At 42.3% G+C, this 23466-nt stretch overlaps 1 protein-coding gene across 1 annotated transcript in view; it reads left to right on the top strand.

The window, feature by feature from the left end:
• The first annotated feature begins 775 nt into the window (after positions 1–775).
• Positions 776–23466, top strand: part of LOC143285993 (transmembrane protein 170A-like) — a 46170-nt gene continuing 23479 nt past the window's right edge. Inside the window, exons 1-4 of the mRNA XM_076593472.1 lie at positions 776–895; positions 1753–1868; positions 3125–3295; positions 4399–4543. Of these exons, the coding sequence (XP_076449587.1) occupies positions 1787–1868; positions 3125–3295; positions 4399–4529 (384 nt within the window). The 5' untranslated portion in view covers positions 776–895; positions 1753–1786 and the 3' untranslated portion in view covers positions 4530–4543. The remainder of the gene's footprint in view (positions 896–1752; positions 1869–3124; positions 3296–4398; positions 4544–23466) is intronic.

Raw genomic sequence — 23466 nt, 5'->3', positions numbered from 1 at the left:
TCGAAAGCTACCACTTGCACGTTCCACTGTCGTTCCTTCTCCCCTACTAACCTCTTCGGATCGATCACTGGAACACACGGGGTTCGAAGAAAAGAAAAAAAGCTTTATTTTTGTAAATTGAATGCAAACCTTTTGTACGATATGTGCAAAATTTAAAAGGTCATTTCAATCTTCAAAACTTCGAAAGATCAGTGCTCGTCCTTTGCACGTTGGTTCAGTGCACACGTGTGTAGGGGTGCGCATGCTTTTGCCTAGCGTGGAACATTGTTATTTTGTGTTTTAGTTCTATAATTTGTCTTCTACGTATCTTTCACTTTATTGCATTTATTCTCTTGTATTTCCCCCTTTTCTCGTTGTATCAGTATACTATACTGAACACTGTGTTCTGAATGTTTAACACTGGCAAACCTAGGGCCTAGGATAGGCTCTCAAGCCCTGATATGCTCGTTGATTTTATGCGAAGATCAGGTACATCAGCTCTTCTTCTTCCTCCTCTTCTTTTCCTTCTTCTTCTTCCTCGTTAGCGACCACAATCATCATTTTGATTATTCTCTCACTTGTAGAGGGTCTAATCAACAAACAAAAAAAAGAACCGTTTCAGCCCGGGCCCCGGAAAAAAAGTGCTGCCCTATTGAATTTGAAATTTGGAGGCCCTTGACACGAAAGCTGATGTGGCGAGGCGCATATGGATTAGTCCGCACGCTTTGGTCCAAAGAAACTGGCTCATTTTTCTTGATTCCGGTATTTAGTATTTATGGCTTTAAAGGGAAACTACACCGAAGTTGTCCACTTGAAAGAAGTGATGAATGCTGGGTGATGGGCGACATCTTTTGGTTGATGGGAAAGCGGCGGGAAGAACTGACCGGTTGCCGCAGATAGTTTTCAACATTTGTTGGTAATGTTAGGCAGTGTATCAGGGTAGTCTGATCATTTCATCACAAAAGTATTGTGAAGCAACAAACAAAAACGAAATCATACATGCTAGTTTCATCGTCGTGTTTTGGCACAATGCACTTTGTCAATGTCCGTGTCAACGCTGCATCACAGCAGTGGTCACCAGTTACTCGGTCCTCCACTTTATTGGACACGAATATGCGTATCTAGAATGTTGCTTGAACCTAGTGTATTTGGGGAAGGACCAGAAAGCCCGCGCATTTTTTTTCTTTCGAATTGCCTTCAAATCTTCGCTGAAAATGACAGATGTTAAAATAGGAGCATGCCACCTTTACTGGGAAGTCTTGTCAACTCGCTCACTTCCTTTGGCACATTTGTGTGTGTCCAGGACAGTATACAAACCATTTAAGTTATTTCGTCTTGATGTTGCAGATTGCTTCAAGTCACTCTGGGCTCCATATCCCATTTTCAACTTTTTGTTGAGATTATGGAATTTTGCAGGCATGAATGTTTCTCGGTGTATTTTGAATAGTTTTACTGCATCATGTGAAATGTTAACACAGACTTATTGTGTTATATTAATTTGTTTGATTTTACAGAGCTCTACTTTTATACACTGGATTTATTTATATTGACTACTTTTATGAATACTTAAGCAAATAACAAAGTAGTTATTTACTTATTAATTACGATACTTTTGCTAGTTTGAGAACCAAGTGAAGTTAATTGTTGACTTAAAAAACTAAGTTTACTATGTTAATCTCTTTTATTACATTAAACTAAGGAATATATATAATGTTCTATATGTGTAAATATATATATATATTATATATACGTTATAAATTTAATACCTAACAGGTGAGTGGCTGGCAGACAGAAATGATCATCAGCCATGTCTTCAGGCAAAGGAGGTGCCCATGATTCAGTGCTCAATGTCATCTCACTGACAGCAGGAAAGCTCCGGACCTTCTCGGGTAAATGAATGTTCTTTTGAACATTGTCTTAAAAAATGCCTTATTAAATGCTTTAAGAACTGGCAGGGCTGTTAAGAGCATGGCATTCACTGATTCAGGATATTACTAAATGCCCGATACACAAAATATTGTGAAAATACTGAATGCATTTACAAGGGACGTTTAAAATAACTAGAGCACGTTTTGACCTGCTGTTTAGAAATGAAACCTTTTTTTTGCCTCCAGAAATTACTGAACACGTGTTACCAGTTTCTTTTTTTTTTCTGTGTGTGTGTGTGTGTGTGTGAAAAAGTTATAAATGTATTTCCAAATGTTTTTATTATTATTATTATTATTATTAAAGTTAGTTACTTATGTGTTTAATAGTCCAGTTGGTTGTTTATTGTAGGTCCCCACATAACCACTTTGAAAATAGTCTGTAGATGTAATGCATACAATATTTGATTTTTATTGTTTTTGTTATTTTTTTGTTTTGTCCTAATCACACATTCCCTTCCAATATTATGGTTTTTTTATTTCTCGGATCATGTACTCACCCCCTTCCATTTTACATTTTGTACTTTTTTCCACATTCTGTTTTCTCTCTCTCTCTCTCTCTCTCTCTCTCTCTCTCTCTCTCTCTCTTCCATTCTCAGTCCCCTCACCCTGACCCCTCCTTCCACCTCAACTGTCCCCCTTTTCATTTGAATATACAGAAAAGAAGATTTCTAATTAATGATAAAAATCATCATGATGTTAGAAATGATAATAATCCAAATAATAATAATATTAATATCGTTTATTTTCAGTCTAATATTATCATCTTAGATGAACAGACTATAGATAAACGAAACAAATGTCTTTAAAAAGGAACCAATTAGTGAATTACTCTTTTTTCTTCTTTTTTTTTCCCTAAATTTAATGAAAGCTTTGCTGATTAGGTTAGGAATCTGCTAAGAAGTAAGAGAAGGCTCATTCAGATTTCAGTAAAAGACAAAAAAGAAACTAGTGAAAGAGATCGCATTTGCATGTTTTGAAATGTCAAAGAATCTTATGGAATAACGGTGACTGGTGGGGTTGTGACGGATGAAACAATTTTCTTCTTCTGTTGGGTCTCATCCTGTGAACATGACAGATGCTCTTCACCATTCTGACAGTCATTGGTTGACTAGAAGTTTGGGAGTTGTCTTCAGTATTGGCACTAAAAAAGATTTTTTTAAAGCATAATTTTCAGGGAAATCTATCTTGTATTTATGTTTATTATACATTTGTTTCAGAAATCTGGTACTCTGTGTTTTTGTGGGCGTTGTTTTCTTCCTTGCTTGTCCACATTGGTGCCACATTGATCGCGTTTTGTCGACTGCGGAAACACCGACTGGGGAGATGGATTCCTCTGGCAATACTGTTCATGGGTATTATCTCCCCTTTGACTGGAGGGGTTATCAGCAGTAAGTGGTAATTGTCTTGGGTAATAAAAACCAGTATGATTGGTAAATAAGGTTGAGGCTGGCAGTTACATAGAAATGAAAATACATCCGTGATTATAGCTATGAAACATTTCCAATGTCGATTTAAAAGACAAGTATGAGCAAACCATACAAGGAGAGAAGGAAAGGTAACTGGCAGTGATAAGGGTGTGAGTGATAGAGCAGGCAGCTCTGCTTCAGTACTTGGCATCTCAGACTCTGTTGACATAAATGGTTTTGTGTATTTTATGTGTATAAATGTGCTTGCTTGTTTTTAAGCTTGAAATTGACAGCAGACTTGTCTATCAGATTAAAAGCAAAGTAATTGTGATAACCATGAAAATATAGCAAAACTTAGCCGTATGGAGAGCACAGGAACAGGAGTCATAATGGCTGCCGGAAAAAGAGGGCGCTAGCCAGCGGGACAAAGGGGAGGTTACCTACTTCCGGGAGGTTATCGGCCGTAGTTTTTTTTTCTCCGTATAGGCGGATAGTAGTTTGCACAGGACAGGAATGTCAGACCCCTGCTGGAGTCTGCACTAGTTAGGTCACGGTAAGTATGTTATTTAAACGTAACTTTAGATAGAAAATTTCCTCTTAATTAGTACCGTGACCCACTGGTGCAGACTCTGGCAGGGGTCTGGATTCCTATCTTGTCCAAACTACTAGTCTGCCATTGCAGTGAAGTGGAACGTAGCTGCGGCTTACAACAGGAAATCTGGAGAAAAAAAAAAAGTCAACGTACCTGACAGCTGGCAAGGCATGTCCCTGAATTCTTTATCACTGAAACTTTTCTGAGAGGCAGCACCCATTATTGATATTGTATAAGATTGACCAATCTTCCCAGACCAGTCTTCCCATGTGGGATTTTTCTGAAAGTGATTTATTGACTGAGTTCATGATCTTTGTCTAATTTTTTTCAGGCAACCACCCCACAACCCCCACCACCACCAGTATTGAATTATATGCCTTAAAATGCTAAGAATTGCTGAAGTTGGGAGTTGCAGTGTATTACTTGAAATGAATTGTTGTTACCATGTTATTTCATGGTCATCATTTACAAACTGTGTGTGTGTGTGTACCAGGTGCTGCTGTAGCAGGTGTGTACCGTGCCTCAGACTTTTCCATGATGCCTTTCTACGCCCTGGTGTGGGGAGTGGGGCAGACAGTGGTGATGGTGGTGGTTTCCTTTTCACGCATCCTGGCCACTCTCTGAGGCAGCACTGACTGGTGAGTCCAGTTTCCAACAAGATTCTTGCGGTGTGCCTATATTTTTTTTCTTTTTGGGGAGAGGGAGGAGGAAGATCACTTGAGTGTTCTGTGTTAGCACATGATCACGCACACCAGCTTGTTTGGGGAATATCAGTAAACTAAAAACGCCTTCAGCCTGGTTGACTTTGGCCCAGAGGTACTGATGATGGGACGTATAGTCGGCCATCGTCTCCTCGGGCTGCTGCTGTCTGGTGAAGAAAGCAGCTGCAAGGGCTGTTAGTGTAGTCATCCTGTGACAAAAGTAACTATGACCCAAAACTAATTGTTACACAAAGTTTCTCTGTTGTAACATGTTCACTAAGATCATGTCTACATATTGTAAAAATTATAATTGTGTGCACCTCTGCATATTTGATTTATGATGATTTGATTACGTCATACATACAACCATATGACCTGACACATATTTTGCTGAAAACCTTGTCATGTTGCATCTCATTTGAAAAATCTCAGGAAAAAGGCTCCAAATAGCGAAGAGAAACACAATTGAAATGTTAAGGTTTAAAAATAACACCATGACCATTGTCGAACATTGTCAGGGGCAGTTCAGTAGGGTTGGGGGGTGGGGGAGGGGCGGGGGGGGCAGGCTAGTTCAGTACACAACTTCGGTGGAGCCCCCGTTTTGTTTTTGACAGGAACAATCGTAAAATTTTGGAGGAAGCAGGAAACATGAGGATGGGGTACAGCCAGTGTATTAAGCAGCAAGGCTTGTCGAAATCAAGAAACAAAGGAACTTACTTTAGTCATAGTCTATGGCAAGTACTGGTGAGTTGGAACAGCTGACGCCGGAACATTCTCCACAGCTAGGTGTGCACTCAAGTCCATGTTTTCTGCAGCTGCATCGTCTTGTGTCACAGTTATTTCTGCACATGCACCTGATTACTTGTAGCAAGTCTGCTGGTGCTGCTGGTAGATCAGTTGTGATTGGCACGAACTTGCCATGTTCAAGTTTCCAACCACACTGTGTCGGTTCTACTGACAGTTTGCCTCCCAGCCACTCTTGCACTTGGAAGTAAACTCTCAAGCTGTGGAATCGAGCTGCAGCTGAGGTTGGAGGAAGAGTGTGGACCTGCACAAAAGTTGTTCCAACTGCTACTTTTGAACAGAACAGTCTATAGCGAAGGTCATCCAAGTTCTCTCCTGCATTGCCATTATACAGTGAGACAAACATCTTTTCCCCTGCCGATTGAATGCTGTCTATGCTGTCATCACGAAGAAACACGTGAGCAAGAGCTTGCATCTGTGGACTGGATTTCATTTTTTTCCAAGCTACAGCTTTTCCAACACCAAACGGCCGAGAAGTGGTGTCACAACCTGTGAATGCGTGAAGAAAAAGAAGAGCGTGACGCAAATGTCCAAGAGCTGTCACAAGATGTTTAATGCTCCAAACTTTTGTAGATTTCCTTTGTTTGTCAGAATAGAAGAAGATGTCATAGGAATCAATTTGAATGTGGTGAACCAACAAAATCAGCAGGTCTGTGTCCTCCCCGATTACTGCTGTGACGGTGTTTTGAGCGCATCCTATTGCAGCAGTGACGATTTGCAAATCAGCATCAGCACTAGCGTGAATGACAGTGCATGTGTTTTCCAAAGAAGCTCCGAGTGCGCAAATGAAACGTTGCTTGTTTTCTGAGTTTGACAGAAACTGGTCTTTCGTAGAGCTGAATGTCATGTCTGGCTTGAAATGCACAGAACTTGTTTTCCGTCCCTTGGTACGCCGAAGGTGAGTCATATCTTTTGTGGAAGGACCAGACATGTACCCATCAAACACAATGACAGCTTTGGGGTAGTGATGGTTTACAAAACTCACATAGGCGTCAATGATGCTCTGAAAACTGCTACCACGTTTCCATGGTGCTTGAAGTCGCTGAAGCAGAGATCCTCCATCAACCACAAATTGCACGTCAGGTGGGATAAGAATGGGAATATCATCTTTGGCCGAAACGATCTTCCACAGCTCATCAGCCAGTGTTGCCTTGTTTGGCTGGCGCATGAAGTCTGGTGATTCAAACAGTGAGGAAGGGACGCCACACAACTCATACTTTAACAGTTGTTTTTCATCAACAGATGTGCTGTTGGCTGCAGTTATAAAGTGCTGGAAAAGAAGTTGAGGATCAATTGATATTGGATTGCCTTCCACTTTGACTGCCTTCTTCGCCCCAAGTGTCTTGACCTGGGTTTTTTTCTTCATGGTCAGATCTGCTACTGCTAAGCCTTCCATGCCATTCAGAATTCCAAGACCGACTGCTTTTGCTTGGTCTATATTCACAGATGAGTCCGCCACCACACCATTGTCAATGTTTCTGAGGCTGGGGCCATTGGCAAATGGGTTCCTTTCACAAAGATATGATGTGATGGTCATCATGTCGTCTGTGTCTTTTGCCATTCGAGAAGATCCCATTTCTATGTGCTGATCACTTGTAAGTCGACTGGTATCAGCGACTTCTTGCATGGCAGTGTTCACATCAGCACATGCTGGCATGGACAGTACCCATTTAGCGCGTTGGGACTCTGTCATCCCTCTCCCTCGGGTGAGGCCACCAGTTGTCTTTAAACCTCGCATCAGGGTTTGCTCAATTGTCAAGTCAGACGAAATGCCAGCCCAGTATCTATTGCTTCGTCTCACAACATGATGTCCTTCGACAAAGCTTTTGTAGACAACAGGGTTGACTTTGTCAAGCTTGTTCATCATCTGAAGGTACAAATAGGCAGACTTGGTATAAGAGTTGTGACCAGCTGCAGCAAGGTATGAGAGCATTTCACGTACGACGGACAGATGAAGGAGCCAATTTCCAGTTCTTTCAGCCTTCAGAAAACGTTTCAGTATGTCAACCATAGCCATGTACTGGAGCCAGAGATCACAAGTTCTGCCACTGAGTGACAATTTCTTGTTGTTTAGTTTGCTGGCGATCCTGTTGAGACAATCGTTGTTTTTGACAGAATCTGGTGTTACTGCACCCTTCAAAAGTTGGCTGTGAAGGGCAGACGCCGTTTGAAGATCTTCCTTGTCTTGGAGTTCATTCAAGGCACTTGATATTGCTGTATCCATATCTTGAGGTACGTCAGATGTGCGAACTGGTTTTAGTTCTGTTTCAGCATTCAGTTCCAGATCATTCCTTTGTGCCTCATTTTGGGACAGGTCGGCCTCATCTTGAATGTTTTCTGTAGTTCCAGATGACAGTTGGGCATGCAAGGTTTCTTCTTTTTCACAAACAGTTCCTTGTGAGTCATGCTCCACTGACGTCGGAGAAGCAGGGAGGACATCTGTAGACACTTGCAGCAAAGTGGACTGTTGATCTGTTTCAGTCTGGCATTTAGGATGTGGTAAAGGCACACCAAATGTGTCTGACATCAACAGTGCATTTAATGCTGCATCAAGTAGAACGTGTCCACGAACTGCACCTTGTACAGCCTTTCCTTGAAGCATTGCACTCACAGAATTTGAAGCATACACAGTTGACAACACTTCATGAAGTCCAGTTTCTTCCATCAAATGCCCAATGCATGCAAGAAAACTCATTTCAAGATGAAACGGCCCAAGCTGAAGGACAATGGATTGAAGGTCACTATCTGCTGGTTCACCTGAAATGATGCTCAGAGCCTTCCACCATAGAGGTTGGTCAAATGTCAGCACTGGTGTTGATTTATTGCGCTTCACTTCAGCACAAATGAAACACAGTGTAGAATATATACATGTTTTGTCACTGGGATTCATGTCTATCATCGGCATGAATATGACTGACGACTGTCCTGGAAAACTTCCATGGTGAACAGCTTGCATGACTCCAGACCAAGACGGTCTATGTGGATGTAGCAGCCAGCAAGCTTTCCACAACAAATCAACTTCTGATGTTGGATCTTTGACAAATGTATTTGTCAGACTCTCAAACTTCATTGTCATCAAACCAAGGCATTCATCTCTGTAGTATTTGATGTCAATCTTTGCCTTGTTGATGATCTCTTCTGTCCTGACATCAGTTTGCCTTCTGACCTGCACTGTGCTATTCACTCTGGGAGTAACCGAGGCAATAATTCCCATGCCATGGAAGGTGTTAAATCCATCAAGTGTAGCCGTGTTGTGATCCACGTTGTCTGCCATGTACTGGATGAAGTGACCCTCAGGTGCTGATGCAACATTATGGTCAGACACAGCAGCATTCATCTCATAGGTCATGACCTCACTGTACGACACACTAAAACCAAGAGAGTACAAAGTGTCCACTAGGAACTTGGAATTAAAACAATGGTGCATCTGGACTGCTAATCCAATCTGCAATGGGCATATGAGAACACGTGGACGAGCTGCTTGCATAATTACTTGGCCTGTTGATGCTACTTTCAAATCTGTGTCCTTTCCACTGAAAATAGTCTTCAGCAAAAGCTGCAACGAATCAGGAACAAAGTTTAAGTTTGCTGAAAGTGATGCTATATCATCTTTGTTGGGATACAGTGCACGAGTTGTAGGCAAGGCTTTAATGTCACTCTTGATGAGTTCTGCTGCTGTTTCTATGATGCATTTCTTCTGAGTCTCCTCATCACACATTTGTTTTGAATAAAATGTGTGCAAGATAGATGATGCCGTTTTCCTGAATGTAACAACATTAGCTTTTCCATTCAGTTCTGTGATGATGAGTTCTTCACCAAAATGTTTCCTCAGCTCTTCCTTCATCTTTGGATGACTGTAGGAATCGCCATCATTGTATTCTTTCATTTTGTTGATGAGGTCACCAACAGTAATCTGTTCATTATCATTGTCAAGAATAAAACCAGCGATCTTTTCGAAGGCATTTGCCTTTTTCTCATCTTTAGGTCGTCCAAGCTTCTTTTTTTTTTCATCTTTGTCTGAAGCAAAAGACTTAGGAAGTCTTTTCCTACTTCTAAAATGAACACTACATGTCTGATGATAAACTGCATCAGCAGCTGGCAAATCAGAAACAAACTCTAGTCTGCTTTTCACAGTGTCTGCCCACTCATCTCCCCGCTGTGAACATACTTTAGCAATTGAGCTTTGAAAGTCAAGTGTTCTCACTGGATGCACCTTCAGGCCACAGCGTGCATTGAGCTCTGCAGGAGTCCCACAAAAAAGACAACATCTGGCAAAGTCAAATGGTTGGTTTTGCGAACGTAAGTTCTGTGCAATATTTATAGCGGATGAAGACTCTTGTTTTTTTCTTAGATAACTTTGAATGTTGTACTTATTAGTAAAATTACGACGGCATTCTTCATGCACTGCTTGCCCTTCAGACACGACAATAGTCTCACCACGCTCTTCACTTGCTCTGTTTATGGAGTCTCTTCCTTTAGCTGTTGGCACAACAATCTTCCCACCAGCGTCCAGGGCACCTCCACACAGCACGCACACCTCCATATTCTGCTACAGGCCCATTCCTGAAAAGATTTCACAAATTGTATGAGATATTCAGGCCAGGAAATTCACACACACACACACACACACACACACACACACACACACACACACACACACACACACACTCTAATTAAAAGCCAAAATGAAATACACAAGGCATGGGCGCGTATACTGGGACATTCATGCATTCACCGACACACATGGCAACACATGCACATACACTTACGTGCATTCACACACACACACACACACACACACACACAAATCAACCCACCTGCACACGCCTGTTTTCATTCCTGTCAGCAAATCTCCAATAATAATAATAATAAAGAAGTAATAATAATAATAAGAATAATAATGATATTAAAATTAGTTTAACTTGAATTATTGATGCAGTTAGTAATTTTATTCGAAATAATCATATCAAGAACGAAAAAAAAATGTGATGATCAAGATAATTACAAAATAACAGTAAAAAGAAACAATGAAAGCTCGCGAAAACGTATGATATTTTGATGCGCTTGAAGCACCATACTTATAACAAAGGCTTTCACTTGTTTTTGCTTATCGATCACAATAAGACAAAAGCATGGCACTATTAGTGTCGTCTGGGTGAGTGTTATCACATTATAAAGCAAACTACAGCAACTGTGAATGATATAAACAGTACTTACCAAGCATTGTGATGATAACAGCTCCAAATTAAAAACGCGCGCTTGCAAGAAAAGTTCGTCTGCTGTGACCGAATTAACGCCCGCGCTCGCTATCAGCGCGCTGAAACAAAGCGGTCGGCCTTGAGTCGGCTGTGAAAAGGCTACGGTGGCTGCTGTGCATCAGAACAGCAAAATGATGAAAACATCACATTTTCAAAACCAAATTCTGCAATTATGCAGAAACCATCGGCATTATAATTTGGTAGACATGTTATGTACTATTTAATCTATCAGATCCATTAAAAATAAATTGTGTACCTTTTAATTTTACCCCATTATTTCTACGAACTACACTATGTAGCATCCCGCTGCTTTCCTACTTTCTCTTCTGGGATGGTGAAGATCTCAGTTGTCATGTCCACTTCTGTTGCCGGCAGCCTGACATTCTGCTGGCAAGCTGGGCCAGCAAGGGCTGAAATCAGCTACAGAGAGGCTGCTGCATCATCCAAGGGCTGGTGCTGAAGGAGGAGTCTGGCCTCCTGGATGAAGTCGTCAACCTCTCTGCCGGTTTCCTCACCGGATAACGTTGGGAGTTTGGGCAGGAAGTCAGCTGGTTGAGCCATGTTGATGAGACGATGTTTCTTTGTGGACTTGGTGTACCTGCTGCACTGTCTAATACTGGATAATATTCTCCGTTGCTTTTCCCTACAGACGGCCCATTTGTTAGGGTTAGGGGGAAAAAATCACAAAAAATGCAAAACATAAAGTAACAAAATGAAACTTTCAGAACTGATGATTGACATGCTGGATTTGTTCACACCAAAATTATTTAAATATTGAAGCTCCTACCTGAATGATTTTCCTTTTTATGTGCTATGTTGAAAATACAGTGGAACCTCCCTATTAAGACTTTGAAAAATCCGCCAAATTTAGGTCTTAATTGAGAGGGGTCTTAATAGAGAGGAGTCACATTGGGCACATTTCACAAAGATGCACACTCACACACATAGAGATGCACACATATGAATAAACTGTAATTATGAAATCAGTGTCAGTTAAAACACTAAACATTACATATACACACACAGTCACAGAAATCTCTTCTATACATGTACTATTGTTGTTTTTAAAACAGATTGTCGCTTTTTTTTTTTCTTTTTTTTTTTTTTTTTTTTTTCTTTTTTTTTGTGGACACAGTGTTCTTGACGATGTGCATCTTCTCAATTTCTACTTTCACATCACTCATGTTCTCAAGAACTGAGATACCATGAGCCAGTCCAAAGCGAGCCAGTTCATGTGCATATTTTGCTGCTGTGGAGAAGTCGATCACTGGTGCTTCTTCAGCCTCAGGATCCTCTTCCTCAGCATCTTCCTTGACATCTTCAGCTGCACTGCCTGAAGCTGTGGATTGTGCTGTGTAGCAGGTGTCAGGGAAGATCTGCAGGTCTTCCTCAACAGCTGTCATCCCCTCCAGTGTTGCACCATCCCGTAGAGCAGCAGCTCCATCACCCAGAGGCTCCTCTTCTTCACCTGGCCCTTCAGCTGTAGCCACTGCAACCTGGACATCTTTGCACACACACACACACACACACACACACACACACACACATACACATACACACACATAGAGTACAGACACACATACACACAAACAATTAAGGCTAGACCTGGCAACCTTTTTTGTTTGTTGTAGATTAGCACTTACACCATTATGTCTCATCAAATTATGATAAAAAAACATCAAAATAAAGACTACAGCTCATAAAATCATAAATGCCATCATATCTGTGTGGAATGGGCCAAAATGTTGCCGAATCAGCAAACAGCAATTCACACCAAAGTTTCTCACAATTGCCCTTTTTTTTTTCTTTTCTTTTTTTTTCTTTTTTTTTTACCAGTTAGTCCCAGTTCTTGAATTTTGTGCATGCATATCACTGTTGCTTGACTCCTTCAGTGGATTTCGGCCTTCTATAAGTTCATCGCTAAGTGGATGGGGGGTGGGGGGAGAGGGTACATAGATTATTACATATCTATACTTTGTAGCTTCACATCCATGCACAGAAATGATCAACACACATTGAAGAAGTGCCACACCAAGTTTCATGGCAATCTGTGCATTTGTTTAAGAGTTACGATATTTTTAGATGGCTGTCAATACCGAAAACGCAAATTGTGAGAAATCAGGTTGTAAAGTTCGATAAACACTCATAGACAATATTTATAAGATACATTGGTGTGCTGGTGCAAAATTCTGAATTATGCATTGTGATATGTCTGTCCAGCATGTTTTAACTGCATTTGCATGTGATTTTTACCTAAAACTGCCCTGCACCATATTGCAACCCCTCCTCCATTTCAAGCTGTGCAAGTGCCTGGCGTTCAGCTAGGTGACGTGCATGTCTTGCTTCCTTGACCAAAGCTTCTGAAGCTTTCTCAGCTCTTCTGACCCTCTTTCTATTCTGCTGCTGCAAGTGGAAAGCCTGCTTTTCAGTAATCTGAAGCCCAAGATTTATCAGTTTTGCAGCAAAAGACTCTGATCCAGCGTTGAACTGGCAAACAGCCGTCTGCACAGCGCTTAGCAGCCGTGGTCTCCCAACAAACACATTCTTTGGGCAGTAAACCCAGATTATATTGTTCAAACTCTCGTTTGCATTTTGAGTTGTCCCTGTCATCATCCTTTCCAGCAAACTCTCACCTGACATCCTGTGGTAGATGTGATTGATGTGTTGAGAAACATCTCTGGATAGCCAGGTAGATATAGTGTCCGGACCATGTCTTGGCATTTCTGCACCCAAAGCTTCTGCCTTGTTGAAGATGCACCAGCTGTCAGCACCCCTTGGACAACTGTTACGATGAGGATCATCATCTGTGGAGATGGAGTGGAAGAAGCTGGCCCAAATAGCATCTTTCATTGCTATCGGGTTTCCATGTTTTGGCGAATGGCCCGGCCATAATACTTCTGAAGCTTGCTGGCTTTGGCATTGGTTAGGTGTCCCTGACCTTCTCCCCCAATCTTGTGATCCACAATTGCCTTCCTCAGTGCTGTGCCCATTCTTTTGTCAGCATGGTTCACACAGTCCAGCTTCTCAATGGGGTGGTCAGGTCCATAGGGCTGCAGTCGCTCTAGTGCAGCAAAAGTACTGGCATCTCCGTCGCTGAGAATGCTCTTGTAGCGCATGTTGTAGCGTTTGATAGAGCGCATCCAAATTCTTCTTGCTGCCTCTGCTTCCATGGCCTTTGATGAACCAGTGAAGTTTGCATCACAGTCTGCATGGTGGTTCAGCCATTGCTCCATCTCGGGAGTGTCCCTGCCTAATCTGGTTCTTGCAAGGCTGCAGGAATGGCAGTAATTGGATAGCACTTCAGAGTCTATCACAAGTCCTGTCTGAGTTTCAATGGCAACACCAACACCATGATGTGATGAAAATCCCCTCTTCTGCCATGTTCCATCATAACTGACTGTAATGTCCAGCACATTATCACTGTCCACGCTGGGATAGGCAGAACGAATCAGCTCCGCTACAGACTGCTCCCTTTAAACGCACACACACACATGCACACGCACAGAGAAAGTGTCACCTACAAATTACAAATCAAAATGTATGTGAAACAAAGAGAATGGAAGTACGCACACACACACACACACACACACACACACACACACAGACACACACAAAAGAAAGAAAACTCACTTCTGTCCATTATGTTTGCATTGTCCAGAATTGATGTGAATGAATAAAGAATTTTAACTGTAGAATGGAAACGAGTCAGAAAATGTATATGAAATAGTTTTCACAAACATACCCACAAATGCACACATAGAACACAGAATCAAAGTTTATCCCTCTTAGTCTTACACATGCATGCACATACCTTGTTGAGGATCTGGACAGAATCCACACTTCTCAAAACAGCTTGTCACTGTGCTGGGCTTCAAGAAGTTCCAGGCTGTCTTCAACCAGAACACAGCATCACTGACTTGGCCAGTTCTGTACCAGTGGCAGTGCCATCATCCCTCTCCATTTCAAAAAGGACATGGCGAAGAAGGCATTTGCGATACTGAAGTTTCACAGCCTGGATGATTCCAGCATCACAGGGCTGCAGACGTGTGGTGGTGTTGGGTGACAGCATCACAAATTTCCTGTTTGACAGCTGGATTGGGGGGGTGTGCAGAGCAGTTGTCTACAATCAACAGAATACATCTCTGCAGAATCTTCATTCTATTGTTGAGTTTATTGGCCCACTCTGTGAAGATGATGGAGGTCATCCATGCTTTTTTTTTTAAATTAAATTTATAGTCCACCCCAAGTGATGACATGTCCAGTCCTTGGAAACGTCTTGGTTTGGCACTCCTTCCAATCACAAGTGGCTTGAGTGTCTCGTCTGCATTGAAAATGTTTTTCAGGGCTGTAGCCCTCACACAGATGTGGCAAACGGCCAGTCCAGTCATCCACAGTTTGTTGGTTGACGTCTCCCCTCTCACCACTCGGACATGACTGATGAATATTCCGTCATTTCAGCCATTTTTCTAGCCAGCCATTGGATGTCATGAAGCCATCACACCTGTTACCCACAGCCAGACACAGTGCCTTTTCCTGGATCAGCTTTCCTGTCACTTGAATGTTTTTTCTTCTGGCTTCACAGAACCATTCCCACACTTCTTCTTCAGTGTCCGTGTACATGGTTTTGCGAATTTTCGATAACTTTCTGTCCCCACTCTCACCGCTCTGCCATCTTGTCAGGATCGACTCTCAGTTTCTAATAATGGACTGGATTTGCGTTTTTCCAACATCCAACGACTTTGCAATGGAAATGGCACTTTCCCCACGCGAACTCCGTTCAACCACCATAACACGTTCTTCCAGAGTCAGGGATTTTGCTGCTGACATCTTGAAGTGAACACGCATGTGGAAGCTGAAACTGAGATGAAATTGTGTGCAGTGGAATCGTCGTGTCGTCTTTGGCGGAAGGCGCGAATGCTATTGGAAGGGCGATAACTCTGAGCAACTTTTATGAAGCAGTGTTTCCTGTCTTTTTTTTTCTTAAAAGTGGGAACGTAGCGACTTTTTAAGATCGGTACCACGCATTTTTGATTTCTTTTCAGTCATTTTGGGGCAAATTTTACGCAAGAAGTCGTATCTGACAAATATTTTTCGGTCTCAAGTCGCGTTAGGGAGGTGGTCATAACACAGTTATTTTATATAATAAAGTGTGTCGGTCATGAGGGTGCAGGTCACATCTTAGAGGGAGTCGTAATAGGGAAGGTCGGATTGAGGAGGTTCCACTATACTGGACTGGACTTTGATGGGAACCCTCAACCTGGATGATGTCACAGTCAGGAAGATCAAGACTGGCGGGGGGCTTTTTGCGCTTCTTTCGTGATGGAGTCTTCCTTTGGGCCTTTTCTTTCAAAGTGCAGAATTCCCAGGTTCCAGTGAATTCGCTGTTCTTGCAGCCTTCTAGTCTGCAGTGCAAAACTGGCAAAAGCATGACCGCAGTTTGTTCTGCATCCTGTTCAGGGCTACTGGCCACAGAGCATGTAAACTTCTTGTTCCAGGCAATGTTTGAAATGAGTCTGAAGTTGTAGCCCTGCTTACATCTCTTCCTTGGATTTTTTCAAAAGACCTCAGTATATACTTGCAAGCTGATTCATCTTCCACTACCTGAAGATGCTCTGTACAAAATTTTAGCATGTCTCCAGCATTTTGGATTACTGCATTGCCAGACTGAACTGCTCAGGTGGCAACATTTTTCTCCACTCTTCCACATGAGTCACACAGCGACTTTCCATGATGAGCACCAAAAAAAATGGCGTTCAATTTTCAACGTAGAATACTTTCTGCCAGTTCAGTCAGATGAGCAAATGGCAGTCTGCTCTTATACTGACTGCTACAACCATCACTGAAAATCTCGGACAAATGTTCAATCACCCGATCCATGGCGACTTTTGTGAAAGCGGCATCATGACGCATATCATCCGACAGATAAACAATATATTGTGTGACTAATTCATTGCAGCCTGGCTTCAGACATCTGTAGTGAAGGACGCAAGGGTGCACCGTTCCCTGTCGGTAGCTCCAATGAGCACTTTGCACTTCAGAGATGGTTTTCTGCAAAATCCAAAGTGAGAACAGCAGCCTCATTTGGAAGAGATGCAATGAGTGACTGGTATTCTTTCCTTTGCTATCTTGCTGTTTTCAAATGTCTTGCCAGGCCTTGCATTTCTGTCTTAAATTCCTCGATTGTTTCGCCAAGTGTCCCATGTTTAACGACTTGATCTTTTCCTGACTGGATTAGGGGGAAAAAAAATCACAAAAAATACAAAACATAAAGTAACAAAACGAAACTTTCAGAACTGATGATTGACATGCTGGATTAGTTCATGCCAAAATAATTCAAATATTGAAGCTTCTACCCGAATAATTTTCCTGTTTAGATATTGAAGCTTCTACCTGAATAATTTTCCTTTATGTGCCATTTTGAAAGTAGTCCAAATTTTGTGGTCAGGATCACCATACAGTCACATACATCAGCTCCATGAACACACAAAGGGGAAAAGGTCTGTATATGCACAAAATAACTTGAATAAAGTGGATTTTGCTTCAGATTTAAAAAAAAAAAAAAAAAGTAAATGAAAACAAACTGAACCTGGGGACTTATTCACGGGGACGATATTCTCAGGGAGGAGGGCATACTGTGTCTTGGTGTTCTTCCTTGACAAACTCCCTGATGGCTTGTGTAGAAGTAGTTCTGCCGAGCATCGTCCAGCCCTGGAGGAGGCAGAGCAAGAGGCATGGCAGCAAGCCCCTGGTGTCCTGCTGGCTTCTCCAGCTGTTGACTCTGTTCTTCATCCAACAGACCAGATTTGAAAAACACCAAGCCAGGCCACTCTGCGCTAAATCTAAAATGTGCGCACTTTTTGATTCCCTTAAACCCCCAGCATGCAGGCTTTTTTTTGGCTCTGTTCTTCCTCTGACGAACCAGATTTGAAAAACATAAATCCAGGCCGCTGTGCTCTAAATCTAAAATGTGTACTTTTTTTGATTCCCTTAAACTGACTGCTCGCAGGCTTCAAGTAGGTCTGCCAGTCATAGGTTGGCACAGTGACCAGTCCTCCCTGCCGACAAGCTGTGGGATGTTCACACCAAACTCTGGAGTTGAGTTGTGGACAACCCGACACGGATCTTCCAGGCAGTGAACTGGGGTGCGACGGAAACAGCGTTTGAGCAAGCCAATCTGATAAAAACTGTGTATGTCCAGGGAGCATAAAGTTTACTGTAAGACTGGTGTGGAGGTCCCACTTAGCTCTTCAGGCACAGTACCACAGCATGAATTAGTTTTTGTTCTGGTTAGAACAGTTGTTAAAATGTAGATCAAGGTGCATTTCACCGAAAGCAAAGTTTTCAAAGAAGTGATGAAGGCGGCTGATAAAGCATTTGAACCTTTGCTGGCGTTCATACTTTTGTCAGTGTGGTAGGTAATCTGCTTCGGAAAACCTTCAAAGTAGATCCCCCAAAAAGATTTCCTTGGAGTGAGGAAATACATGGGACTTAGCTATCTGGCCAACTGGGAAAGTGAACCTGCCAACAATTTTTTTTGTGTGAATGTGACTCGAGCGTTGAAACGCATATGAGTATTCACTTGTGTTGTGTCAGCCATGCCAGAAATGGGGTCAGAGCACTTGGCAAGCAGACAAACACGGTTCAGATTTTATCTTCTTTCATTCTCCAGACATGCTCAATACAAACAAAAACACAAGAAAGATTCATCTTTATTTTGACATAAATGGAATAGTGAAACATTGAGAGAGACCTGAGTAAAGTACTAACAAAGATCACTAAAATCCTTATATTTTTAACTGTGATGACAGCGAAGTGAAGTACCTGCCAGCACCTGTCTCAATGCACCCATAAGCACACACCATCATCAGTGTCCATGTTCACTAGAAATAGAAGTAATACATACATGATACACACACACACACACAACAAGAAATATCTTTTTATTTTGCCATAAAACAGAAAAGGTAAAATTGTCTTATCAAGTGAAAAACAAGATTCAGGTGAACGTACCTCTGTCTTGGATTGACAGCTGAAGTTCCACAATTTCATCTGGGGTGAATTGTGCAATGCACCCACTTTTGTGGTCACCAGTAGTTGTTGATGCCACTTTGATTTGCTTGCAGTGACATGACCACTGCTGTGCATTTGCAAGCATGGTAGGACTTGCGGCTCAGTTGCAGGTCAATCATCAGCATATTTGGTGGCTCCTACCACATGGAAATTATTTTCTTTGGCAGCACTGACAGTCCTGACATTACCTATTATTAAGATAAAAGACACTTGAGTAACACCGGGTGCTAATTACGCTAATTACAGAGCTCATTAGAATGCTTTCTGGCTAAACAGAAAACAGCAGTTTTAGTGCCCTTTGTTTACCTCTACCATGCATTGGTCAAACATGACCAGGATATGAAACAATGACATGACAAGGTTGTTGGGTGTATGGATTTCAGTAGCAAATAACATGTATTCATTAATGACTGTTTGTTTAGGTACAATCCAAGGAAAGGTAAGACGCCATGTTTTCAAATGCTAAAAACCACATTTTTTTTAAAACATGCCTAAAAATCGCAGGATGCGGTCGAAAGCAAAAAGAAAGGCTAGAGGAGTGATGGAAACATTGTTTTAGATCAGTCTGACGTATCATGGACGTCCTGCTTGGAGGGGATAGCAAGGTCTCCAATCTGACCATCAACAATTATGACGTCATTTTGCCTTCCTGGAGGCGCACCATGCTGAGACCATCATTATTGTGAATGCAGATGGAACAACCTATCGTGTCAGGTTCGTCAAGACCTAAAATGAAGCCCACTCCTTATTACACTGAGCTGGGCAGCTCGATAATAACATTTTGGTGCCGTCAAGCATATTTTAGGAAAGCTGCAATAGGCCACCAACGCCAGGATGTCCAATCAAAAGACCTGCCAGCACTGTCAGTGCTGTCAAAGTGCTGTCCTAGTCGAATGAGAGAGGTTGGGCCTAAAAATGATGAGGCGTTTGGTCTCCAGCTCTGGAAGTCGTTTTCAGCAGTATTTTTTACCCATGGCAGCCATTTCCCCCACTGAGTCAAAATGAAGAGGCGCTAAGGCCAATCCAGGCTACTGGAACAAAGACAATATGATTCCCCTACTTTTCAGCCGAAAACTTATACTGTACAAATGCTTTATTCCTTTTTTCTAAGCAGCCAAACTTTTTCATGGTACTCAAAAAGCCTGATTTGTATTACTTGCATTACTCCTGTTTAGAAAGATCATGAAATTATTATTTATATTAAATTTTGGTCGTCGGGCAACAGAAATGATGTTGGAATAACTGTATGATGCGGTGGAAAAATTTCCATAAGTAGATTAATACATATCGAGCAAATAAAACGTCGTATTACTGAACCAGTATGGGGTTGCTTAACTTTTTTCCATGTGTAGTTTTATTCTCCTTAACGCGAGCCCTGTAGACAGAGACAGACATACAGAGAGAGAGAGAGAGGGAGGGAAGGAGAGAGTTAGGGAGAGAGAGAGGGAGGGAAGGAGAGAGTTAGGGAGAGAGAGAGAGAGAGAGCTCCCAATCAGGCCAAAAAACAAAATAATTATAAAAACAACATAACAATAGAACAAAAAAAATGCATCACTTATCAAGGATCACATTAACAATAATAATAATAATGTAATAATAATAATATGTAATAAGACAGAGAGAGGGGGGGGAGGCAAAACATACCGTGTTGCTGCGAACCAATTCAAAAGGTCTGTGTCCACCGATTCGAGTTTCGGTCCTCTGTTGTGCTTCATGTCTGGGTTTTTATTGGTTTCATATTGCTGCAAGTATTTCTGCTTGTCCTGTATGATTTTGGACAGCGTAGAAGCAGGTACACTCAGCTCAGTGGCAATTGTTTGCCTCTGTTTGCAGGGATTCTTCTCAACATAATCAATTATTTCAATTTTTCTCTTCAGAGAAAGTGATTGTCTCTGTCTCGCTTTCTCCGCCATTGCTGCTGGAAAGAAGTACAGGCTCTCGTATTTTTTCTTCTTGCCAACATTCAATTTATCATACAATGGTAAAGAACCAATTCAAGAAAATAATACAGCGTAATGCGCAATCATGTGCCTGTCCCAGTAAATGCACTTTCGGTTTCTTAGAATGATTAAAATTTTCTTGGAAATGTACTTTCGGTTTCTTATATCCGAGGTTTTGTATCAAGCGGGACAAGAAATTTGCTTTCCTAAAACCGAGTTTTCTTATAATCGAGTTTCTTGTATCCGAGTTTTTGTAATACATAATAAAGAAGAGTTTGGCCGGGGGAAAAAAATTCGTTGGCAATAACCGAGTTTTCTTATATCCGAGTTGCTTATATCCGGCGTGTACTGTAGTTATTAACGTGGTGGTAGCCTTGAGATAGCCTTAGGGTGCCTAGTTCCTATTTCGCTCACTCTAAATCGGTCACACACATTCGAGGTTACTGTGCTTAGCACACTCAGCCTGCGTGCGTCGGTGGTGGCTTTCCAGCAACATTGACCAATCAGCAGGAGTTTCAGACGCTCTGCAGTTTGTCAACTCATGAATATTCATCAGGAAAGGGTTTCCGCCTACCACGCGGTGTTGGTACAAATTCGCTTACCCCCCATACAATTTCGTTCACTTTATGTTTCAATTTCGCTTAGTGTTGCCTGCTAGGTCTAAGTGCTGTATTTTTGTAACAAAGAAAAATAAACAGTTTATTTTGCCGATAATTCTTGCTTATCTGTGATTTTTTTAACATCTGAAGATCCAGGCAATGTGTTTAATAGTTGATTTTTGGTTATGCAGAGGAAAAAGCGGTGGGTTTTGACCATATCAGAGTTCATTTTCTATCTCACTCACACACACACACACACACACACACACACACACACACAAAGCAACAAGGTGTTATACATTTCAAACCTTATAATCTTTAAACAAAAATCTTTAAAATTTGTATGAACTTGAGAATGAAAATCAAGGCCAGTGTCTGACAAACACTACAATTTACAAGAAAAAGAACAGTAAAAATAACACATGGTTTAAGTACAATCATGCAATCCAGAAACAGCAAAGTTCACAAATCAATGGGAAGTGGAGGGAATGGGGTCGTGGGGGTGGCCGAGTTGGTGGGGGCAGTGGAGGAAGACATCTTGGCAGCTTTCAGTTTCTTTGTTTCCTCTGCTTTGACCTTCCTTTCTTTAGCTTTAGCCTTCCTTTCCTCATCTTTGGCCTTCCGTGCCTGTTTCTCTGCCTCTTTTCTCTCCTTTGCTTTCTGGGCCATTTTGTCCAAAAACACCTCGTCGCTTGTCAGCAACCGATGACCGCTTTGAGTAGGCCTATTGCCTCTTATTTTGCTGGAAGGAGACTTTGTGGCTTGTTTGATGCCAAAGATGGTGTCCACATCACTCTGAACAGACGTGGATGATGCAGAAGGCAAAAACGGCTGCTCCCCAAGACCATGGAGGTCAAGTCTTATCGGGTCTCCACCTTCAATCTCGATCACCAGGTCCTGGAGTCCCGCTACGTCTTCTGCGGTGATAGGCAAAGTGACCAGCTGGTCCAGGTCTTCAGAAAGCAGATCAGTTGCAGGCTGTTTCTCTGTGGCTGCAGCTGCATCTTGTCCATGGTCCTCAATTGGTCCTGCAATTGCTGAGAAAGTGGAGGGCAAGGAAGTGGAAGTGGACGGCAAGGACGTGGAGGGCAAGGCATCAAGGACAGGGTCAGGAAGAGCCGGGGCAGGGTCCTCAGGGACTCGATCCAGGGCTGAAGCAGGGAGAAAGGCCTGGTTAGGGATTTGTGTCCTGTCCACAGGGAGGATTCCTGTGGCCAGGAAAGCCTTCTTCAGCAGCTCTGGTTTCATGGTCTCCTCCCAGGTTTTCCGCATGATGCCAGGCCAGGTCACCTTGTTGACGATGTTATTAGGGTGATCAGACATGAACTCCGTGCATAGCCGTTTGTAGGACCGCTTGAATGGTCCAAAAACGACCCTGTCCAGTGGCTGCAGAAAGTGGGTTGTGTGGGGGGGGGAGGGCCATGAGATGGCCCAGACATTACACGGCGGTTTCTTTGAAGACTTTGTTTCGTGATATCCCTCCGTGGACGCTGATGGACTTCTTAAAAGAAGTGAACATTTTTAACCAGATTTGAAGGTTTTAAACTATGGAAGTTTTTTTTAACTTTGGAGTGGAAAGTTTGAAGTGGTGACTCGTTTTAATTGTTTGTTTTTTTACCCTTGTAGTAGTTATTAACGCGGCGATAGCCTTGAGATGGCCTTAGTGGTCGGCGAGGCTCTAAGCACCATAATTTCATTTCATTTCATTTCATTTCATTTACCTGAAGTTAGACTGGCCCGGAGTCAGCTTGATGGTACTAGCTGCTGGTTTTTGCTGTTTGAAGGCTTCAGGCATGCCATACCTGGTGGGTCGCACTGTCCCACACGCATAAGTATTGAATAGGTACAGGTGATTGAAGAGCTCAGGACTGGTGCAGTGATTGTCTATGTAAACTCTATGCCCTTTGTCCAGGAGACCCCCAAAAGCCAGAATACCCAGGACAGCTCGTGTAGTCACACTAAGGTTTTCATCCAGATCAAGTGCCTCACTCACATCTCTGGTTGGCGCAGAACCTTGGTAGATGTCCATGGGCAGGACATAGCTCGCTGTGTGTGGATGATTTCGCCCTGTATGCAGCTGGCAGCACATACACCAGCATCCAGTGAAGGCTTCAGCTCTGCATGGACAAAATTCAGTGTTGGGCAGAGGAGAACGGTTTCACCTTTTCGTCCTCTCAAACTCGGTGTAT

Source organism: Babylonia areolata, chromosome 9 (assembly GCF_041734735.1).
Source record: "Babylonia areolata isolate BAREFJ2019XMU chromosome 9, ASM4173473v1, whole genome shotgun sequence".
NCBI classification, from domain to species: Eukaryota; Metazoa; Mollusca; class Gastropoda; order Neogastropoda; family Buccinidae; genus Babylonia; species Babylonia areolata.
This window is presented reverse-complemented; position numbering and strand designations above follow the sequence as displayed.